This window comes from Astatotilapia calliptera, chromosome 20, assembly GCF_964374335.1.
Source record: "Astatotilapia calliptera chromosome 20, fAstCal68.1, whole genome shotgun sequence".
Taxonomy (NCBI): Eukaryota; Metazoa; Chordata; class Actinopteri; order Cichliformes; family Cichlidae; genus Astatotilapia; species Astatotilapia calliptera.
The window spans coordinates 9,314,447-9,337,186 of NC_137441.1; the positions used below are offsets into that span (position 1 = coordinate 9,314,447).

The following is a 22,740-nucleotide window of genomic DNA, read 5'->3' on the forward strand; positions in this document are numbered from 1 at the left end:
ACTTTGCGTCTCATAGCGGATCCACGTCATGACGTTACTGCTTCAGCTGTGAACACCGGGATATGAAAGACGCACGCAAATCAGGACGGGGGCGGTTTTTGCTGTAGAGAAATGTGAAATATCCAGAAAACCGAAAATATCTGTCAGATACTTAAACCTCGGAGTCCGGGGGGCTGACGCAGGTTTTTATTTCCTCTGACTCAAAGCCTGGCTGAGCATCACCAGTGGGCTTGCCCGCCCGCCTCGGACTGTGGACGGCATTGTCTGGCCTGCTTCACCTCCACACATCCATCACTGAGAATAAAACAGGACAGGTGCTGTGTCACGGAATGAAGACGCGCCGGGGACGATGGACTGATAATTCACGGTCGCGCAGGAGGGAAAGAAGACGAAGGCGCGCATTGTGTGATGTGTTTTAATTTATGTTGATGGTTGGTGTGAAATTCAGGTCATATTTTCAAGACATGTAAACGGCGATGCAGAGTGATGGCGCTCAGGCCTGTCGGGTTATTTGTGTGTTTTTTCTGTCTGTGACGGTCAGAAGCTCCAACTTTCCTCGATAAGGGAGCCAGGGTTGCCGCTCCTCGTGTTCACGGCGGACCTTGATTTATTAGCCATACAATTAAGGCACGCGGTGAATGCCAAGAGAGGAATCAAACTCTGCACCATCCCCGCATCATTCACGGAGACGGAGGGCTGCTGAGACAGGAGGGAGCGCATCTGCTGCTTCTCATCCCATCGCTTTTGATCAAAAATTAACCACGAGTAATAGAAAATCATTTAATCTCATTTTCTATCGGTTTAGAAGTATTTTTTTAAGAACCCGTAACCACAAAATACTCATATTCAGCCTGTCGCTGCTTTCCTATCAGTGAGGATGAATCAGTTCATTACTTTATGTCAATAAAGTCCTCATATGTGTGTTTAACTGTGTTCAGGAGGAAAATAAACACAAACAGCATGACGCAAACTGGTATGAGCTTTGTATTTATTATGTTAAAGAGTACAACAGCTTTATCACTTGATACCTTAACTGAAAACTAATTTTTTAAAAACAACCAAGCAGATAATGAAATAAATTTGAATCACATTGTCCACATTAAGAAAAGATTTTAATGTAATTATACTTCCAGTACTATTTACGGGTACTTTCCTTTTCTGAACTACAGCTTAAATAAAAACACTGATTTTTGTATTTCAGACCATTCATTTTAGAGCTTTTATCACATTATTTCTTTTATTACTTAACGAAATAAAACTCTACTAAGATGTTAGGCTGTAATTCTATAGATGACGTTACCTATAGAATGTAAGTATTATGAGTATGAGTATTATGCAAAGATTATAATCCAGTAATCACACATATGATACAGTGATTTAGATTTTTGTATTCTACTCATATAGGATTTACAAGAGTGGTAATAGTTGCCTCAGTAGACCCTGAAATTTGTGACTATTTCCTGCATCTGTATTTTCATCTGATTAAATATTGATTTCTTCATGTTGTTGTTTTTGGGTCCTCTCGTTAAAAAAAATCCTGGAAACACCTCTGCATTCCAGTGATCTTCATGGAGACATCAGATAACAAGCAGCTGATATACTGTAAATAATGTATTTGCTGATTCAAACATGAACTTGTAAAGATCGGAGGTGTGTCTGAAGGAGAAGCTGGGAGTCTTTAGCCAATAAAGCACACCCCATGCAGTCATCCTTTCTGGCTGTAATAATAACCAGACAAAATCACCTTTATGTTGTGTTAAGTAAAACTGGTGCCGGAGGCCATAAACTCGTTAGGAAAGTGTTTACTGAGGTCACAAGTTAAATTTATAATTTTGCTAGACTTTTATGTAACCGGACCTTTTCAAACTACAGATGCTGCCCCCTGCTGTTCATTAGAAAGATGGAAGGTTGAAAGTATTTCTGCTGTGGCTTCAGTTTTGTGACCTGAAAGCTACGCTCATCTTTTACATACAGTCTATGGTCCTAATGGTTATTGAACCATGCTTTTCTGATTTCCCACAGCACCACCTATGGTTCCTCTGTGCCTCTGTTCTGGTCAGTAAAGCCACTAAGCTCTTTTCCTCGCTACCTGAAATCATGGGCTGAGTTAGAAGCAGGGAGCTAAAACACCTTGTTTCAGAGGGTGAACTGAAGAGCTAATGCTCAATATAAGATAAGGACTATTTAAAACTGAATGATGCAAAGCTAGCATTGAATAAATAAATATTTGCAATTAATTATTTTAATCAACATTTTATAAAATGGAATTCCTCCAGAAAACAATCAATGCAACAAGCAAGTCTCTACACTTGGAAGCTTCTTCTTAACACTTTTTTTGTTTTTGCTATTCCTAAGTCAAAACTTCGAGTTAGTAAAAATATCAGAGAAAGTTGAGATGTCAAAAATATAGTCAAAAATTTTAAATAATATAAGAAGTTTTCACTTAACTGTGCCAGGAGAAAAAGTTTTTGTTTTGGTGGAAACAAGCATCCATACTATACTTTCTGTTCTCAAACTTGTCACATGTGCCTGTTTCAGCTGGAGGTCACTTCCTGTTAAAGAAGAGTTCTTTCTTCCTACCGTCACCATGATCAGTGACTGAGAACCTCAACTGGAGACGTGCCGTATCGATCTCTGAGACGTTCTAATTTTGTCCGCGAAGCTTTTGTGGCAACTTTTTTTATTTTTCAGAAACAAACTTCCTTGAATGGTCATAAAAACAGAAACACAAACAACAGATAAGTATGTCTTTAATAATGAATATGATCAAATCTAAGAATGTGATAGTGACCTCTGATACAATAGATATTTAATTCAAGGGTGACTTAAAACTTTTTTTTGCATAAATTTTCTATATTCCAATACCATTATATAATTCTGATTGCTCCACAGTCCCTCTCTTTTTCTTCCACTCGCACACACACACCCACGCACACACCCATATCCACACACAATACAGCAAGCAATTAAAAAAAGAAAATAACAAAAAAAAAGTCACAAACATATACCATATAGGCTAGTCTCTGCGTTTTCATACACTTGACAATAAATCAGTTAAGTATAATGCTACAGTTAAACATTTTGAGGCGATCTCAGTTAGAAATGCCAGTACATTAAAGCTTACATTTTCCGAGGATGAAGGTTATAGTGATGGAAATGATGAAAAGATTATTATAATGTTAAGAAAGAACAAATAAAACTAAACGACGGGCCTGGCTTGAGTTCTAAAAGCAGTGCATGCTACATTGCCCAGAATTTCATAAACAGAGAAAGGGGAAAGAAAGCAGATCCTGTGTTGATTTAAAAAAAAAAAAAAAAAAAAAAAATCAACTTAAACAGTATTATTTGAATTTCCATCGTTAAAGTGAGAGCAGGACCACCTTTACGAGCGTTTGATCTTCAGACTTATTTTCCCTGAATCTCTAGCTTGAAAAAATAAATAAATAAATTGAGGTACAGTACTGGAAATAAAAAATATTCCACACTACCGCTGCAAAGAAACGTTACGGCTCCACCCTGTAATGACAAAATCGCACATTTTCTCAACATTACGTTAAACCTGGTGATACATCCTTCAATATATTCTTATAATATTAATGCCTTCTAATGCCACCACCTTTGCACAATTATGTCTATGCATATAGAAACCTTCAGAGAACCCTCACATGAGGGGAAAAAAAAAAAAAAAAAAACAGAAGGAGGAGGAGGAGGGGGCATGATAGAAGTCATTATTTTGTCTTATGATAATACAAAATACAACTGGCCACATACAGATAGCAGACATTTGTCAATAAAGTTGTTGTTCACTCATTAAGATAAAGCAATACAAGCACTTAACATTTCTCCAACACACAAACCACAAAGTGAACAGTCACTGAATATCAGCAGCATGTTGTCGAGAGATTTTTCCAAACAGACGTGCAGATATTTAGAATTAGTTACCAATTTCAGATGTTCAAGGGTAGCGATAGAGATTTATAAGGCTAAAAAATACAGAAAAAACAAGAAAATAGATATTATTGAAGCGATTCATCTGGTGGAACGAGCTTCATCCCTGCACGCATATTGAAGACTGGAACCGGTGGCTCAAATAGTTTGGTCGCAAAAATTAAATAGAAAAAAAAAATATTCGTTTTCAGATATTTTTTTTGTGTTTGTTGGTGTCCTTGTGTTTTCTTTTTAAACCTAGATTTCAGCATGTCCATTCAAACACAACCGTCGGCTGAGCTTTCAGAAGAGATTTCTATAGCTTACTTCTGACGGTCCTGAAAGAGAGAATAAAAAAAAACAAAAAACAAACGAATCGTTATCCATGTTTCTACAGAATTCATATTCTCATTCCAACTTTACACCACCTGAGAGAGAAAGAAGTAAGATAAGCTTTACCTGATCGATTCGGGATCGACTCTGTATTGAGGCAGGCTCGTAGCTCTGTTAGAAAAAAACACATGAAGACTTAATGAAGTTCTCAGCAGAGAATTATGCTAGGAAGCATCTCCTCAGTCACACTGGAGTAGAAATCTCCTCACGACTAGAAAAATTCAGTAGTTGCTTGGTGATTTACGGTCAGCAACCAGTTGCAAGTAGTCTGGATGCCCAGAGGTTCAGGATGATGAACCGCTGGGCAACCAATTTCAATCACAAGAAGTTCCCTTTACTTCATTAGAAGTGCTCATCTGGTGGCAGGCAGCCTGTCTCCAAACAATTGCAACCACTCAGAGAGATTGTTGAATGTTTGCAAACAATTGCTGTCTGTTTATAGACGCACACAGGTTGCCTACATGTTACAATCAATCTGAGTCTTGACTGCAACGTAGTTGTTTGCAGTAGAAGACTTTGAATCAGCTGGTTTAGCTCTGGTTGTATTCCTATAAAAATGCAAAGTCACCAAACACCTGTGTCATTATGCAGTTAAATCGCTGTGCTTGACCTCACCCAACTGAGACCAGCACACCGACTCTCTCATTGATTTTTAAATCACCATCTCGAGGCACCAAAGTTGCTTTGAAGACAGCAGTTACTGTAAGTGCTGCAGACTTAGTGCGAGTCTTCAGAGTACGCTTATCGCAATGGGTGGCAATAATTTTGGTAGTGTTGGGATCTCCAACCACTGTTTTCACTAGTGGGACTGTAGCATAAATGCTATAAATTTTGCAACAAAACTTTTATTTAAAATATAATTACCACGCAATAGGTATTATGATCCACAATAAAAACCAGGAAAAACCATGAATCTTTACAGCATAATTTACGCAATACATAATAATAGGCTTGTGCGCGACTAGTTTATCAGTGGGCTGATAAACTAGTGACAAACTAACTGTGGACACAGGTGGAAGCCTCATGGCTGAGTAGTCGTTCCAGTTATACTTTTTTGAAGTACACCGCCTGAGGTGCATGCAAATCCCCATGGTCACACACAAAAAAAAAAACAAAACAAAAAAAACATGGATATCCACATGAAATCTTGCGCTCACCATCTGATGATGAAATTTATATAAACTGGGACTCGGGTGAACAGGGAAGTATAAATGAGGTTTAACCAAGAGCAACAGGTCTCCATTCACACCCACAACCATTTCAGAATCACCACTTAACCTACTATACATGTCTACTTGTATTTTTCTCATCTATGACACAACTCATGATGAGCTGCATCTGTAGCCACCAAAAGACAACATCAATCAGTATAGATAAATGCACCTGTGCTTCAAACCTTAATAGTTTATCAACCAACTCACAAATCAAGCTTGATTAGTGTTAGCTGATAACTCAGCATGCAACTTTCTAAATATGGTCACTTCTGACTTGTTCCTGATGACTTAATGGGCTCAGTTACTAGTTTCAGGTAATATTATGTGGCTATGTCCATCTTTATATAAAGTCTATGGTTAGTTAACATAAATAACTCCATATAAGGCAACATCATAAATCAGGTCAAGTACACGTTTTGTGCACCTTGTTGTAAGACATTAAGAGTCGGTTAAGGTGCACAAGGTTCAAGGTTCAAGGTCCTTGAACCTTGAGCACCTTGCTGTAAGACATTAAGAGTCGGTTTCGCAGTCGGTGATTGAACGCAGTCCTAATCTAAAAAGAAAATTCAATGTCGACTACAATAGGAAGTTGTATTTAGTCTAGGATTAGGCATAATCCATGTGTAAGAAAGTAAGTCTACAATAGGATTATGGTAGGGGTGTTGTAGTTTTTATCTGAAGCAGTTTTTACACCTGAACCTCAGACACCGTCACCAGAATCAGGTCTGAGCGTTGTGCAGAGCTGTCCTTTCTCACAAGCAGCACACAGCAGGAAATAACCTGCGTCAGATGGGTTCTCACTGCTGGAAATACTATTTTTGGTTTAGGCAAGAGAGCTGACTGAACAGAGCGTGCAGGAGGCAGAACACATGACGCCCACTCGCTTGTTGTGAATTCACAGGACAGTTACCTGCATTGTTCTCAAACAGGCACTATCAGACATCACGCAGACCTGGAACTATGAAGCTGGCAGGTTTAAAACCGTTTGATGCCTGATCTGACTGCAGTTGCACAGGTTCTACTGCTGCTCGATTATGGAAAAAAATCCCAAATTTTCTAGTCAATTTTTACACCCGTGAGGAACACCTGTCAAGAAAACTAAAGACAAAAACTGTATTTTTATAAAGAAAGAAATCCTGTTTCTCACTCACTGCATGTACCCACAGGCTCGAGTATGGTGATACTGTTTATGTGCGCGCTTCTTTGGCCACTTTGAGCCTTCTCACTCTGCACTGCATCACTGGGAGACAAAAGTGAGATGGTCTTCTTTAAATAGCAGATGACAGCAACAATGTCTGATGTTTCCATGCAAGGTTGTGCTGCAAAGATTACCTGGTCGCATGTGCTCTTTGTTTAAAACACAGCACTTGCAGTGCCCAGAGGGCAGTTAAATATTACCTGTACCCTTATTTTCACACAGATTATTTATATGTATCTGTCACAGCTATTGTAGGTGCTGTTCTTAATTTGCACATTAACGAATAATGTGTTGCTGTATCTGTCTGTCTTAAACTGTCTTGAACTAAATAATGTAACTCTTTTGTGCACCTCAATGAGAGAAGGTCTTTAAATAAAGGATTTATTAATGAGCACGGTGGCACGGTGGTTAGCACTGTTGCCGCACAGCAAGAAGGTCCTGAGTTCAATTCCACCATCAGGCCGGGGTCTTTCTGTGTGGAGTTTGCATGTTCTCCCCGTGTTTGCGTGGGTTCTCTCCGGGTACTCCGGCTTCCTCCCACCGTCCAAAGACATGCAACTTGTGGGGATAGGTTAATTGATTAATCCAAATTGCCACTAGGTGTGAATGTGCGAGTGAATGTGAGTGCGAATGGTTGTCTGTCCCTGTGTGTTGGCCCTGCAACAGACTGGCGACCTGTCCAGGGTGTACCCCGCCTCTCGCCCTATGACAGCTGGGATAGGCTCCAGCGCCCCCCGCGACCCTGAAAAGGATAAGCGGAAGCGAATGGATGGATGGATTTATTAATGATAGTACTGAGATCGTGATTATTCATTATGATTTCCCACTTTGAAAACATGGATTTAAATAGCGGCTTTATTACCTTCTTGATTATCTTGATTTGCTAATCACAAGAAATTAAAATCGGATCAATTGCGAAGCTCTAGTAACACACAGGACATGCTGTAGAGCATGTGTGCAAACAAAAGTGAAAAGCAAGGGTCCAAAGAAGATATTTTAGTAGAAATGTGAACAAAACATTCTTCCCCCACATTAACTTTTTTCATACAGCAGCAGCAAAACCTTAACAGATTCATTCATTTGTATTTAATATCAAAGACATGTCTACCTTTTTCACCACCTCCTCTTCCTCTTGCTTCTTCTCGTAGTGGGAAAAGTCATCGAAGATGGAGGTGGTGTGTTTGTACTGGGCAATAATCTTGAGCACCTGCTTTGCTTTTTCCAGAGGAACCTCTTGAGTGTCACGTGAGTTGGTGACCGGCTTGTTGTCGTTGTTTTCCAGGCGGATGTGGCGCAGCTGGCTATTAGGCACGTCCTTAACAAACAACCAGTTCACATCAAACTTGCCCTTCCACTTGTCCTGCGCCCACACACCTGCGCTGGTGCCGTAGTCCACCGGCGAGCGCATCTCCGCCACGCCGCAGAAATGCCCGCTGCCATTGACGCTGAACAGCAAGTAGACGGGCCCTTTAGAGTTCATGGCTCTGTAGGCTGAGTCTAGGCGCTTGTTGCCGTGCTCTGTGCTGCACCAGATGGAGTACTTGATGGAGCGGTGGATGTCGTCCTCGGAGTAGCTTTTAATGATAAACACGCGGCCGTTTTTCAGGTTCCAGTCAAACTCCTTGGGGTTGTAGCTATGGGCCGCTCTCAGTTTCTCCAGCACAGGGTGGGACTCTGATCCCAGGTCTGGAGGCCCCACCCCACCCCCTCCATTACCAACACCACCGCCGTTGGAGGAGCCGCTGCTGTCCAAGCTTCCTCCACCGTAGCACAAGTTGCGGTTGCGTGGGGCTACCCAGCGGGTCTGAGGTGTGGGAGCAGAGTTGTGGTTCTGGTAAGAATGAGGCGGAGGCGGACCCTGCAGGGTCATCTGCTGCACCAGGGACTGGGCAGAATGCAGGGATTGCTGAAGGGGAGGCAAGAGACTGGGAGCATGGGAGTGAAGCTGGGGCTGGTGCTGTTGGTGGTGGTGGGGTAAAGGAGGGGCCATCTTGGTCACAGTCCCTTTATTGTCCCACGTATCAATGTCCATGCTGTGTTTGATGGGAGGTGGAGGCAGAGGTCCTCCGACTATAGGAGGCTTGTTCTTGGTCTTTTGTTGCTGCAGCTTGGCAGGTTTACTAGCGATTGCAGCCCACGATGTCGGCTTCGGAGGGGGCATTCCCATTGGTGTGCCACCGTTGCCTGTGGCAACAGCAGCCGCTACACTGCCGCTGCCACCGATCACGGAGCCTGCACTCTTCACACCTGAGCCACTTCCAGTCACGTCCCCGCCTATTTTGAGGCCCAACATGCCCTGCTCTATGCTGTTCATACCTGGGGCCTTGCTTAGGGTGTCACTATGGAAACCTGTCTGGCCATCAGGGACTAAGGTGCCTCCAAGTGAGCTTGGTGGGTAGCTGTAGCTCCCCCCGTAGGCTGAGCTCTGAGTCTGCTGTCCCTGAGAACCACTGGTGCCCCAGGCAGAGAACGCTGGATTCTCTGGGAAGAAGTTAAACCTGTGAGGGTAGATGCTGCTGCTGAGCCCGCCCGGCTGCCCAAACACCGTGTCGTGCATGAAGTGGTGGTCTCCATTGCTGAGCGGGGCATAGGGTGTCAAGTAGGGAATCGGTGGATCACCTCCTGTAGACCAAGGAGCCTCACTGAGAGGATAAGGAAATCCAATAGAGGGGGCATAGTAGCTGGACAGGTAAGGGTCTGTCATGGACTGATAACTGTTATTCTGCAAAAAGAAACAGAAAAAGATCCTTTTAACAAAATCAAAGTAAATGTTTTGCTCTTTCACCCTTTTCTCCACACTCCACTGTCCCCTACACCTTACACTCTGTTATACTGAACCGCTTTAATCACCTGATAATTGTCGTGCTGATTCCACTCCATTTAGTACGCCTTTTAGTAAGGTACTTTATTTTGCTTTGTTGAATTTGAGATATTTTACTTTCCTCTTCTCAACTTGACTCACGGATGCAATCATGACTCATACGTGATAATAGGAAACACCACTTATAAACCCACAGGTCACGCTGTTGAACAAAGCAAACATTATGTCACAAAACAAACCAGCATCCTCCTCTGTCACGCCAACTTTCTGCATGTCCTCCGTCACTACATTCTCTTTCTTTTACTGTCTTCTTCGTCTTTTCCTCCTGCTCCATATTCAGAACCCATCTATCCAGTCTAGCCACAATCCCTCTACTGCACATGTCCAAAAACCATCTCAACTTTGCCTCTATAACTTTGTCTCTGAACCAATCAACCAGAGGTGTCCCTCTATTCAATTCCAATGAAAACCTTACTTAATGACACCACTGAACAGCATGATGGGAAGAAAATATGCTAATCAAGGCTAACTGGCGATTTTACCCAGAGACAGAACAATTTATGCCACAAAGTTGGGAAGAATAATTTCAAATGGTTTTTATTTGAAAGCTGCATTTAAACATTAATGCTAATGAGCTAAACAATCATTGTTTAAAGACAGCAGCCCAAAAAAATTATATTAGTTTTGACTGTATAGTCCAAATACTATTTTTAGGTATGAGAGTCTAAGATCAGACTTTTTGTTCCTTTGGTCGTGCTGTTTCATTTTATTTTATTTCTTTTTTAATGATGACATTAAAGAGTTTTATATTTTTTTATAATGTTAACAAAATTCACCAGATTTTTTGGTCATACTGCCCAGCGCTACACTGATTCAAAGTTATAAGAGGATAAACCTTAAAATCCTAAAATCATTTTATTTATAAGGTCTCCAAAAAGTTAAAAGAAACAGTGACCCCACTGTTTTCCCTTTCAACAGATCGAACATGCATATGTGCGCACATGTATATTTAACCAATGTGATCATATGTTAATTCTTTTACTTCCTAAAACTCAAAGACTAGTTTGGTTATATTACATTGTTATTATTCAGTGCTTTCCATCTCATCACTACTTTTGAGCTGCTGTAACAGGTGAATTCCCCCCTGTGGGATTCAATAAAGTTTTCCTACCTGACTGGACTGGCCGGTAAGATAGGGCTCAAAGTCATTATCATGGACAGCATCCTTCTGATGGAGGGAGCCATTCTGCACCGAAACTGAAAAGGCTGCAATAAATAGAATCAAAGCTGCACACGGGAACTTATACACACACTTTGAAAGAAAAAAAAAAACAAAGCTAAAAAAAAAGAAAAATACCCGTTTTTAATATTATGACACCTCATGATATATTCACATTGCAGTTAATAATGATACAAACTAAACACCAGCATGTATTCACTCTAAATGTACAAATAGGTTTCCAAAAGATGTGCACTTTGTGCTACACAGCTGTAGACAAATGAGAGGAGGTCAACGTGAATGATGAGTACCGAGAATTAAAATTGATTTTTCTGTCTTCCTGATTGATAAATATAGCATTTAGGAGCTGACCTTTTGAAATATGTGAGGTACCTTAATTTTAAAAGATTTTTGCAGTGGTTATCACTATTACAAACCGCTACAGAAACATGTTCCATATTAGGTGGTGATGCACTCAGTAATAAGCCTGCCAGGCCAGTTTGTCCCCCTCTAGATACAGAAAACATCTAGAGATCCATCATCTCTTACCTTTGCTTGCATCTTGTCCTTTCGATGTCTTATCAGTCGTTTTGGGAGGATGAAAAAAAAGAGAGAGAGAGCTTGTGTGGGTCACGACTGGAAAATTCAGAGCATTAAGACATCACCCTAGCCTCACACTGAGATGTATTCAGACATTTCCTCCGAAAAACCTCACTGACACATAAAAAGCATCAGCGCTCGGCGATGTGGTATGTTAGGGCCACTCTGATACCCACTGGGAGCTGTGGTCCAGGCCTTGGTTTGTTACCAGCAGTGAGTAGTTTTCCAGCTATCCTTAGCTTGCAGCGGGGGCATCGTCTCCAGAGAGGGGTGCACACCATGCTCATCTCTCCTTCCTGCAGAAATATAAACCCGAAGCTGAAGGTATCCCCCTGTTTGCTGCTTACCTGAGGGTCAATGCTAGCGGCAGACATCATTCATTCACCAGGTGCTGTGTTAGACTGGAGCTCCGATGAGACGTGCCGTGTGTAAGCTGCACACTCCGCGGTGTGGAGAGGCTATTAGCCGGAGAAGCTGGCTGCTTGCTCTGCGTTACTTTGCTGCTAACAGTTAAACAGAGTTAGCAGCAGCTTTTAGCCGGTGTCTCTACTCGACCCGGACTGTTTGCTCCTCGTAGCCCTGCTGGCACTCCGCGCTGCCCTGTCCACATTAATCCAGCGGGGCTGCGATCCGCTCCGACCCCCCTCTCTGCTAAATTAAAACCCAACCAGCCTCGGTGGCCCTGCTTCACTTGCCCCAAACGGCAGCTTCATCCGGGGTCTGCGTGGCGGAAATGACGCCGCTAATGTGAAAAACGCGTCCAAGGCTACCTAGCAGCAGAAGTAGCAGAGCGAGCTCATGTCATTAATTTCATTTTTTTTAATTAAAAATAAATTAATTGATTAAATCATTTCTTAAAGGTATGGAATCTAATTCTAATTACGGCTTTTTAAGAAAACATTTTTTCTAGGAATGGAAGTTTTTTTTCTGCCACCGATTTTTTTTAAAACTTACTAATCATAGGTCAAAAATTAAGTTAATTTAAATAAAAACATTTCTCAGAAGTTATTTGGATTTTTCTCGGACGTTTTTAGTTAAGTCGAACCATTTGAGATAATGCTACGGAATCCTGAAATATGCATGACAAAAATGTTTCTGTAGGTCCAAATTTTGGGGATAAATAAATCAGTATATCTTATCTTTAAACACAAAATATATCAAAATAACCTAAATAAGTGGAACAGTATAAACTGTAGCTCAATAAAATACAATCCAGTATGACAAAAGAAATCTCTTAAGGGGAAAAAATATTTGAAAGCAAACAACAAATAAATAAATAAAAAATCAACTGAAAATGGTCCAAGAACACTATACTATAACACTATGTTTAATAATAATAATTTCCAAAATATGGGACGACTAATCAAATTACAGTCACTTACATTCATAATGCTTTTTTGTGCAGTAGTGGTACAAAATCATCTAAAGTAAATGACAACATTGCTATATTACTTTATTTTTTACTCTTTCTTTTATTACTGTTTGGTAGTTTGGTGATAAATGAAACATATTTTATAAGTTCACATAATTAATTTTAAATGTAGCTAGCATTTAAAGCTGTCAGTGTAACAAGTGCAACATTTTTCTTTAATCTAAACTGTACACGAGACAAAATTGCACACAAAGAAATGTAATCTTAAGTAATGTACAGTACTTGAGTAAATGTACTTACATTTCACTAATGGAGGTAAAACTGTATATGAATGAATAAACATTAGATGAACATTAGCAGTAATCCACTATAAGGCAAATTGTGGACACAGTTTATTCCACTGACTGTTGACACACATTATACACGTTGGGGTCCTCCCTTCTTCTAATTGAAATTACACATAATAATAATTTGTACATTTTATGAAACATCAGAAAGAACACCAGCTGCATATGTACAAATTTAGAACCACAGTATTCTGTCAGACAGCCGAAACTACAAACAGTCTTTCACATACATGCTGAGAGGTAGCGTTACTACTGGATAAAACTAGAAAATATCAACATGCAATAGACTGGAGACTCCTCTTTTGAATCAGGCCACAGTGTGAGAAATGTACACAGTGAGATTCGGCATCTCTGTGTGAGTGTTATTGACCATGTCAGAGATGACGCACTATCAGACTCTGCAGAGTTGTTTGATCTTCTTCTTAGTTCCTTCTCAGCTTTTCACTTTTTTTATTTATAATCTAAAAAACAAAAAACATAGGAAATACATTGTGCAGCAGAGGATGGGCCTAGCTTAGCTTACATGAGTGCAAACAAATGTGGGCTACTTACCAATGGATTGTAACACTAGAAAAGCAACTTAGAGGGTTTGGATGGATGGTGAAACTCACCAATGAAGTTAACTAAAATAAACATAAAACAAAATGAATGAAAGGCGTGCATAAACATGCCGTTTCTTTGTAATGGATTGTTATCCAATAAATTAGATAATGTAAGAAAATGAGATTGTATTTGACACTGATCAGGAGGACACTTACAGCTGTCATCCTCTTCTGAAAATGTGCTGGCCACATAGCAGGCGTAAACAAATCCCGGGAGCTGTAGGATTATCACAAAAGCATAAGAAAAGAACAGCATATTTTAAAATCTTCTGTCTTTTAATATTAACGCAAAACACAAAGCAGACAGTAGACTTTGCTGACAGCGAAAGATTTTATGAGTTAGTGGGAAAAAAACATGTAAATAATAACTTACCTCTTAATTCCAGTTAGCTATCTTATTTGCATTCCTACTCAGAGAAACTATCTGTCTGTAGATGTACTCTTAAAATATTACACAAGAAATTGTTTTAGATATTAATGGTTTAAAATCTCTGCACACCTGAATGAACAACAGGTGCGTAGGAAGAAAGAATTAGTATTGAAAAGATTCATTGTAACCTCTGCACTACGTCTTGCTTGCCATGACTTTATTAAATCAAAACCTTTTTCTCCAACTGACGTTCATCAGCTAGAAGAAATTTTCACATAAGGACTCAAACACAGTTTAATATACATGTTCACCAGCATACACCTTAAGGCGATTTATACTGTACGGTAAGGACCCCACAATAATACAGAGAAAATATCAACCAATCACATGACATCATGTGACCAAGTCTTCAGTTTAATAGTGATTGGGTCTTCAATATATGGAGTACAATCAAAAAGTTGCCATTGAGCTGCCAGAAATTTGGCTATTCTTAACTTTCTACCTTTATGTTCTATTAGGACCACTTGCTCGTGCATTTTAATGATTTTTAGCATGCACCTCAATTTATCACTGCTAATACTCCTGATACTCAGAGAGGAAAGAGCAGCATTCAGTGGAACAGTTATGTTTCAAAGTGTGAAGGAAGCACAGACATGAGTATACTGGTCATTTTCATGATATTCATAAAGGTTTTGACCCATGAATGCACCCTGCAGTTTCAGACTGTTGTGTAGATTTATGCTTTAGTCCCCTGAGGTGTTTGAGGCTTTCATGCCTGCTCACAGGACACTGAAGACTTAATCTTTGTCCACCTGCTCTACTTGCAAGTACAGCTTCTTGCAATTCTACAGTATCTCCTTCATCAACATGAAATTTAAGTTGAGCACAGAAGGAGATCACAAATGCACAAGTGCAAGTGGCCAAAATAGGAATGTGTGAGGACATTACTAGAAGTGAAGATCTACCAAAATCAAATCAGAACTATATTTTTCTTTTTATCAATGAAATTAAGGCACTTGTAATAGAGTCCAGAACACCACAACCAACTACTGGTATTTCAAAAACACAACCTTTCCTAATCATAAGCAAACCTGAAAAACACGCTTTATAAAAGCAGAATTTATGGCAGAGCTGCTGTGTTGAGTGTATTTAGCATATGCAATACTTTGTGTAAGGAAGTAGGCCTTCATCAGGGTCCCCTAATGAAGGCCACAAGCCAAACCATGTTGGTCACTTAATAAAGATTTCTATTACTTTAAGTGTCGCTGGAGTCTCCACGACATCTGATATCAAACAGACTCAACCGTCAATTTTTTTATATTCTGTTTGAAGTGAATAATTAAAACTACTTTTAGTCACGTAAATTAACCCAGTGTTGACCAGAGAAATGAAGTGCTGTATAAAAAAAGACATAAATATAGATTCATTAATTGAACAAAATTGAAATAAATCACACCCAGCAGATTGAACTGGCTTCAAAATGTTTTCAAAAACAGGACCTAATATCGCAGTAATTCACTTTTGTAGATAATACACAAACTGAAAGTGTGTACCAGCTCTCTCTAGTGTGATAATATGATGTTATTCTTAAATATCGGCTCTGTTACTAATCTACAGATTCTGTTGCTAAGCAACAGTTAGTTCCCAGGTGTACTGATGCATGCTTATTACAATTAAAATGACATTAAATAATATATAAATACAGTTATGTCCATATGTTTTGGGGTAATGACACATGTTTTTTTATTTTTGCCATACTATTTTATTATTTGGTTTTGTTGTCATGGGGTGACATATGCTGATCTTATTTTTATGGATTTCTGGACCAGTGTAGCTCTAATGACATGAAAAGACAGCTTTTCCACTTCACTTTTTAACCAGCCCTTGCTGTGAAGGCGACATCTGGCAATGGTGCCATTTTAAAGTCTTGTTAAATGAAGTGTTGAACAAAACTAAAGACTCACTGATACGAGGAGCTGGATGATGCAGTGCAGGATTTCTATGTACTGGTATTCCAGCCAGCAGCTCAGCACTGTGGTAAGCTCTGGATTTTGCTGGTTCTTCCATCCAGCAGAGGGAAGTCTCTCGCTTTCACATCCCGGCCCATTCTCCTTCCACCAGGAATGATGTGAGGATACACCGAAGGACAGAATATCACCATCCTTAAGGGAGCAAACAGACAGGTGGTAGTTCATTTTGTTAATATTATTAAGCCTGAAAAGCAGCACGATATCCATAAAATTCAGAAAACATAAAAAACTCAATGCAGTACAAATTTTATTCTGACTTTAGTGAAAATGAATCCATGCACTAAGAACCAAGTCTTATTTCACCTAATTTTACTTTTTGTCCTTTTTCTTTATGCACCAGTCACGTAAGAGTGTTGCTACAAGCATATACTTACCAGAAATGTTATTAGGTACACCTTGCCAGTGCTAGGTTGACCTTTGCCTTCAGCCCAGCTTTAATTCTTCATGGCATAGCTTTAACAAGTTACTGGAAACATTCCTCAGAGATTTTAGCCCATTTTAACATGATAGCATCACACAGTTGCTGCTTTCATTCTACCACATCCCAAAGGTGCTCTTTTTGTGATCTGTTCACTGTTTAAGTACAGCAAAATGAATTTGAGTTTTGTAATATGGTGCGTTATCCTGCTGGAGGCAGCCATCAGAAGATGTTTACACTGTGGTCATAAAGGGATGGACATGGTCAACACTAATACAGAACCGGTAGGCTGTTATTTATTTATTTAATCAATGGTAAATTGGCAATAAGGGGTCAACGTGTGCCAAAACAAATATCACCCATAACACTACACCATCAGCAACCTGAACCGCTAATACAAGGCAGGATGGATTTATGCCTTCATATTGTTTAACCTAAATTCTGACCCTATTCTGAATGTTTTGGCACAAATAGAGATGGGCAACATTCTTTTAATCTTCTGTTGTCTGGTTTTGGTAAGCCTGTGTGAATTTTACCCACATTTTCTAGTTCTTAGCTGACAAGAAAGACACCTGGTGTGGTCTTCTGCTTCAAGGTTCCACATGCTGTTCATTCAGAGATGCTCTTCTGCATATGTTGGTTGTAACAAGTGGTTATTTAAGTATCTGTTGCCCTTGTACCAGCTCAAAGCAGTCTGCTTATTCTCCTCTGACCATATTGTCTTGACCATGTCTACATGTGTACATACATTGAGTTGCTGTGATGTAACTAGCTGATGAGACTTGCATTGCTACATCTTCAAATTGATATAACAGAGTAACACTAATAAATATTGCATAACTGTAGTGATCCAGTTATGAAAACACTACACAGGGATGATTTGCAGGAGAAATGCCTAAGAAATGTTTTACTCGACCAAATGTTACATTTTAAATCAGTGAACAGAATCCAACCATCATTAAAATTAAAATACAGCATTGTTTTTTTTCGGGGAGCTAAGACAAGATTGAATGACTGACTTGAAAATTATTCTGAACAGTTTTATTTTTAACATTTGTCGTCATTTCCCTAAATTATAATTAGGGTTTGGTCTTCCCGAGTGCAGACAGTGTACATAAACAACTTAACGAGACTTGTTTGCGGCTGAGGATAGGCACATTGCTGTAAGGTGTCTGTCACTCTGAGTCTGTAATTGGAGGCAGATCTTGAAAAGAGTGACATGGACAGAGCTGAACATTGTATTTAGGAGCTCTTGGTCCCTAATTACCTGACACGTACGTGACCATTAAAGTTACCTTTGAAAGCCCTCCCAAATCCAGGTAGAGACAGCTCACAAAGACATTCCAGCCAACCCACAACAACGTCCACAGCAGGTACTGAGAAAACAGAAGCACAGAATTACACTGGGAATGACAGCATGGACTGAGGTTGAGGTTGGCTGGGCTGAGATGTAGTGAAATATATATAATATATATATATATCACTATATAATAAAATGTATATTTTTTTCCTGTTAAATACAGTAAAGTTATACTACCATGACATATTCAGCATAATCCAGATCAACCCAGCTCACTGCTGCTTGGTGTTATTATACTACTCAGCTTTCTTACAAACTTAACATGAGATGGTTTTGGTCACAAACACCATACCATACACTACCAGCACAGTTAATGCTGCATAGCACAGGGAGCTGCTTTTTTCCACTGACTACCTGATATTTTGTGGGGCTTTTTTTTAATGCGTTTCATTATGTTTTTTTAATGTCTTACCCTTTTTTGTCATACATTAGATGGAAAACAAAGGCTGAAAACCTCTGTCTGTGCAGAAAATACTGATCATTTTAGTGCTTAGCTTGGTACAATGACATGAAAATGGGAGAAAATAGCCTAGATGGCACTTCAATCTGCACTAAACAAACTGCATCTTGTTTTTGTAAAAGGAAGTGTAAAAGCCATTTTTAGTGGTTTTTTCTAGTATGTTGTTTTCTAGTAGGACTCGTTTTGGTTATTGGCTGTGACTGTGTATAAAAGATGAGTATAGCTACAGTTGCATTACCCATTTGTTTCTGGACTGCAACTTGAAGCATCTGGCTGCTGTTATATTGTTTTTTAGAGCTAGAATTAACCATATTTTAATGAGAAGAGCAAAGTCATCAGCAAGATAACCATTAAATATCACTGTTTATCATACATATATATATGTATATATGTATGTATGTATGTATGTATGTATACATATATAAGATAATATTGTGAATAACTGTGCAATTGTTCTTTTTGCAAAGCTTTTCTCAGTTCTGGCTGGTGGATTATCTCTTTGTGTTCGTACACTTATGCTTGAGTGCAATTTATTACTGAACTAAAGCATAAACTAAAATCAAAATAGTGGCCACTCATATATATCTCACATATAACCAGCACTGGCATAATAGAGAGGCCTCAGCAGTTCAGACGAGACCAATAATGTCACTGTGCCCACTCAGCTGATCTCTCCTGATATACTTCAGCTGTAAGTTACACTGATTCATAACAGTTTGGTAATGAAAAACTTAAACACCCATAAGACAGATATGTTTCTGCAGTGCTAGCACAATTTAATTATTTGGTTCAGAGTATCTTACTGTTTCTGCAGCAATTGTGGCAACCAGTATGACAAAGGAGCACACTGAGCGGACAGGGCATGTGCAGGTCAGATTTTGGAAAGTAGCCCTGATGTCTCTTAAACTAAAAAGAGGTCAGCTTGAGCTGCTTGTTTTAAAGCGCGACCTTTGTGCTGAAGATATTGTGTGCTCACAGTCAGCTGCCCCAGTGTGTGGGGAGTTCATTGACCTGTTTCTGCACCTTGAGAATTTGTCCCTCCTCTTTTCCCTCCTGCATTGCCCCTGAAATATAAGACAGATAATTTTGCACTCTTCTGACTCCTCTGTCAAAGTTGGTTGCCTTCTAGTTCACATGGTCTGCTGCCAACTCCGGATATAACATATGATTTAAGTAGCTGTGGAGATGCTGGTAAGTCTAAATAAAGTTAGCAGTCATTATATTGAGCCTGACTACTGTGTATTCACAGTACTGATCTTCTTGATGGGAAGCTTGAATGAACTTTTTTATGACAAACCAAAAACAGCTGTTTCTTATGAGACAACACTCAGTATTAGACTTACCATTATAACGTAGCGTGATCTGTACTGGACTGCACCAAACAGGCCGAGGATGACCATGATGATGTGAAAAAAGTTGATCATGATGGGAGCCCACTGGTAGCCCAGAAAGTCAAACACCTGCCTCTCCAGCACTGTAATCTGCAGGGCAGAGTTTTAAATGAATTTTAAAACAGCAGTGAGTGTCAGTTGAGCCTATGCTGCCATGGCTTGTTAGACCATGATCTTTGACCTTGTTTTCTTTTTACAAGTTTCCAAGGCAACTGAGCCATGGGAGACAAAGCATTCTCAGGGAAATACAGCTGGTTTATAGTGTCATGTCCTCTGGGGTCACAGTCCCAGTGAGCCATACAGGGGGCAGGGTGGGAAACACAGAGGAGGAGGGCAAAGTGGGAGCAGCCCTTTATTGTGGTGGTGGGCGGTCACTGCTATTCTCCACCTTCAACTAAAATTGCCCGCTACAGAAAATAAATGATTTGCTGCAGTCAACAAGTAGTAGCCTACTATTTTCATTACAGCCTATTCTGCTAATTGTTTGATCTATAAAATGCCATAATGCAGTCATTTTCAACTGGCCGAACCAAAAGTCCCAAATAAATTGACTTTACTGTAACAGAAGCGCTAACAGAAAAAACAAAAAACAAAACGGCAAATAATAAAAGAGCAGTTCGTTTAGGCGTTTCTGCTTTTTAGATTTTACTAGCAAATTTTACTATAATTTAATTTATTACCAACTGTTGCGGTATAATTGAATGACAAACCTGAGTTAATGTGAATGAAAGAACATGCGTAAAACCGTTTAACCTGCTTTTGGTCGCAGTTTGCCTTAAATGGTCTTAAATTTAATATAGTCTTAAAAAACTGAAGCCTTAAAGCTTAATGCTGCGGAACTTCTTTCACTATAAACAACAAAGAAGTGATTCAAGCATAGCAGTCATTAACATGCAGTTTTAAATAGCATTTTTACTGTTGTTGTTGTTGTTGTTTTTTTCTTTTAGGTTGCTTTGAGTTATTAAAGGGGATAGACAGCAGCTGGCCTGATGCCTAAACAGATGTGTTTATGTCGAAGCATCATGTGCGAAAAGCTCTTACCAGCTGCAAACAGCACAGGAGGATCAACATGCATCGCGCCGAGCAGCACCCCATCTTCTTCTTCTGCTCCCTGCCTCCGCTGGTTTGATGATGGTGGTTGTGGGGATGCGGATGTGGATAATAAGGATTTTTTTTTAATCCGCTCAAACACAACAACCAGACCTGTGAAGCTTCACACCCAGTGGCAGACTCTGTGAGGATAGGTACCTTTACTCCACGAGTAAAACACGGAGGCTGCTGCGCGAAAACTACGGAGAAGGGGGAGGGCAGGCTGATGTATAAAGGGTGAATAGTGCCACACCAAACTTTTATTTATGTTTTTTTGGCAGGAAGTGTCTGTGATGCTCAGTGAAACTAAAGACTGTGTTTTCATCTTTTACTGCTGAATTTATTTCATGTTGCTGTTGGTTTTCAATTCGGTTCAACCTCAACCTTGTAAACTGCACAATATGCCATATGTAGATTATGTGATACAATTGCACATTTATTTGCGTACCTGTGGTATGTTTAGGTAAAATAAAAGTACTACAGATGCTTAGTAAGTATCTTATATTGTGACAATGATTTAAAAAAAACAACAACAAAGAAAAATGGAAAAAAATGAAAATGAGGTTACATTAAAGAAAAGTTAAAAACAAAGTAAGGATGATATTGTGCAGAAGGGTAGTAAAAAATGCATGAATAAATAATATGCACACTATAAATCTGAGAAACAGCTTCTAAAAGTGTAGGAATCTTATGCCTGACGGTTTTGAAAAGAAGGTGGGAACGTTTTCCTGAAACGGGGTTGAATAAGTCTGAGGGAGACGGCGCTCTGCTGCCTCTGTTGTGGGGCATGGAGTGGGTATGATGGAGAGCAGTTTGTTCAGTGACTTCCCGTCCCCCACTGACTCAAATGCCTCCAGATTCTGGCCAATGATGGTTCCAGACTTTTGAATTAGTTTACTGATCCTGTTGGCATCTCTGGCACTGATCCTGCAACCCCAGCAGACAACAGCAAAGTAAATGGTACTTTCTACCACAGACAAACAAACAAAAAGCAATGCAATACGCACTGCAATATGTTCAAATACAGGGTATTAAAGCTGACTGTAGCTTCTCTCTTATTAGCAAGGGCCCCAACTGTTCCCTCTAAGCTGAGCGCGTGAGCAATCGTGCACTGCTGACACAGTCTCCGCGCACAGAAAATCAGCGAAATAAAATAAATACATGTATTTACTTTAATTCCAATTCAGACTGGATTTTTTTGTGTGTGCAGCGCAGATTTTCTGTGTGGGGAGACCATGTGAGCGGTGCGCGATTGCTCACTCGCTCAGCTTAGAGGGAACCACAGCGGGTAGATCTGCATATTTGATTTGGCAGACATTTTTCTTTGTTTTTAAGCGAATATCGTTCCTGAGACAACTCCAAAGGGATTTACATTGCCTCCCAGGACTGAACGACTTCACATTGTAGCCTAAAATATACTGTAAAGCAAGCAAAATCATTTTTGTAGAGGCCAAGAATAAAAAACAAAAAAATTGACATAACAAGCCCACATAAAATATGATATGTATGATTCAAAGTTCAAAATAATCCATATTTATCTTCTACTGTACCCTGGTACTGCCCCTGGGTTCATCCAGGAAGCAATTTTCATTCCTTTCCTTATAAATCAATGTTCTTCTGCCAGAACCGAAGCACAGCAGATGCTGTAATAATTCAGTTTGTATAACTAAAATAGTAAAATAATATTAACACCGCTTAAAGTAAAATAGCACTTAGACTAACCTTGATACATCTTAGTTTTAGATAAAAACTGGCACATTTTAAAAGTGTAAAATAAACTCTGATGCGTTATTTCTCATTCCCCCCACTCACTCATGTTTTTTTCTAATCAAAAGCAGGATGTCAGTCAGATTTCTAAAAATCTCTGCTTAAAGAAGCTGCAAAAACAAATTGGTCAGGGTTTGAGGAAGATGAGTACTTAGAATATAT

The 22,740-nt window shown here is 39.6% G+C and overlaps 2 protein-coding genes and 1 long non-coding RNA gene across 8 annotated transcripts; 1 reads left to right on the forward strand and 2 right to left on the reverse strand.

Annotated features, from left to right (window-relative positions):
* Nucleotides 1–2,733: 2,733 nt before the first annotated feature.
* Nucleotides 2,734–12,128, reverse strand: ythdf1 (YTH N6-methyladenosine RNA binding protein F1). 6 transcript variants are annotated; one of them, XM_080294934.1, is made up of 6 exons: nucleotides 11,720–12,128; nucleotides 11,322–11,349; nucleotides 10,725–10,810; nucleotides 7,841–9,454; nucleotides 4,387–4,431; nucleotides 2,734–4,265 (listed from the first exon to the last, which is right to left on the reverse strand). In XM_080294934.1, exons 1-6 carry the CDS (start codon nucleotides 11,747–11,749, stop codon nucleotides 4,251–4,253), a joined length of 1,818 nt encoding a protein of 605 aa, XP_080151060.1. In that variant the 5' UTR covers nucleotides 11,750–12,128; the 3' UTR covers nucleotides 2,734–4,250. The 6 variants fall into 6 exon arrangements, with proteins under 6 accessions (XP_080151060.1, XP_080151059.1, XP_080151058.1 ...); XM_080294933.1 differs by having other exon boundaries at nucleotides 10,725–10,819; nucleotides 11,720–12,127; XM_080294932.1 differs by lacking the exon at nucleotides 11,720–12,128 and adding an exon at nucleotides 11,549–11,696.
* A 696-nt stretch (nucleotides 12,129–12,824) lies between these two features.
* LOC145422936 (sodium/potassium-transporting ATPase subunit beta-1-interacting protein 3-like) lies at nucleotides 12,825–20,895 on the reverse strand. The gene is made up of 7 exons (XM_080294937.1): nucleotides 20,764–20,895; nucleotides 19,675–19,812; nucleotides 17,807–17,887; nucleotides 16,028–16,225; nucleotides 13,850–13,910; nucleotides 13,644–13,714; nucleotides 12,825–13,552 (listed from the first exon to the last, which is right to left on the reverse strand). The coding sequence occupies exons 1-6, from the start codon at nucleotides 20,815–20,817 to the stop codon at nucleotides 13,659–13,661; spliced, it is 588 nt and encodes a 195-aa protein (XP_080151063.1). The 5' UTR covers nucleotides 20,818–20,895; the 3' UTR covers nucleotides 12,825–13,552; nucleotides 13,644–13,658.
* LOC145422937 (uncharacterized) lies at nucleotides 19,385–21,305 on the forward strand. Its single transcript, XR_013904099.1, has 2 exons — nucleotides 19,385–19,522; nucleotides 20,670–21,305. It is a non-coding gene; the product is annotated as an uncharacterized LOC145422937 (long non-coding RNA).
* Nucleotides 21,306–22,740: the final 1,435 nt, after the last annotated feature.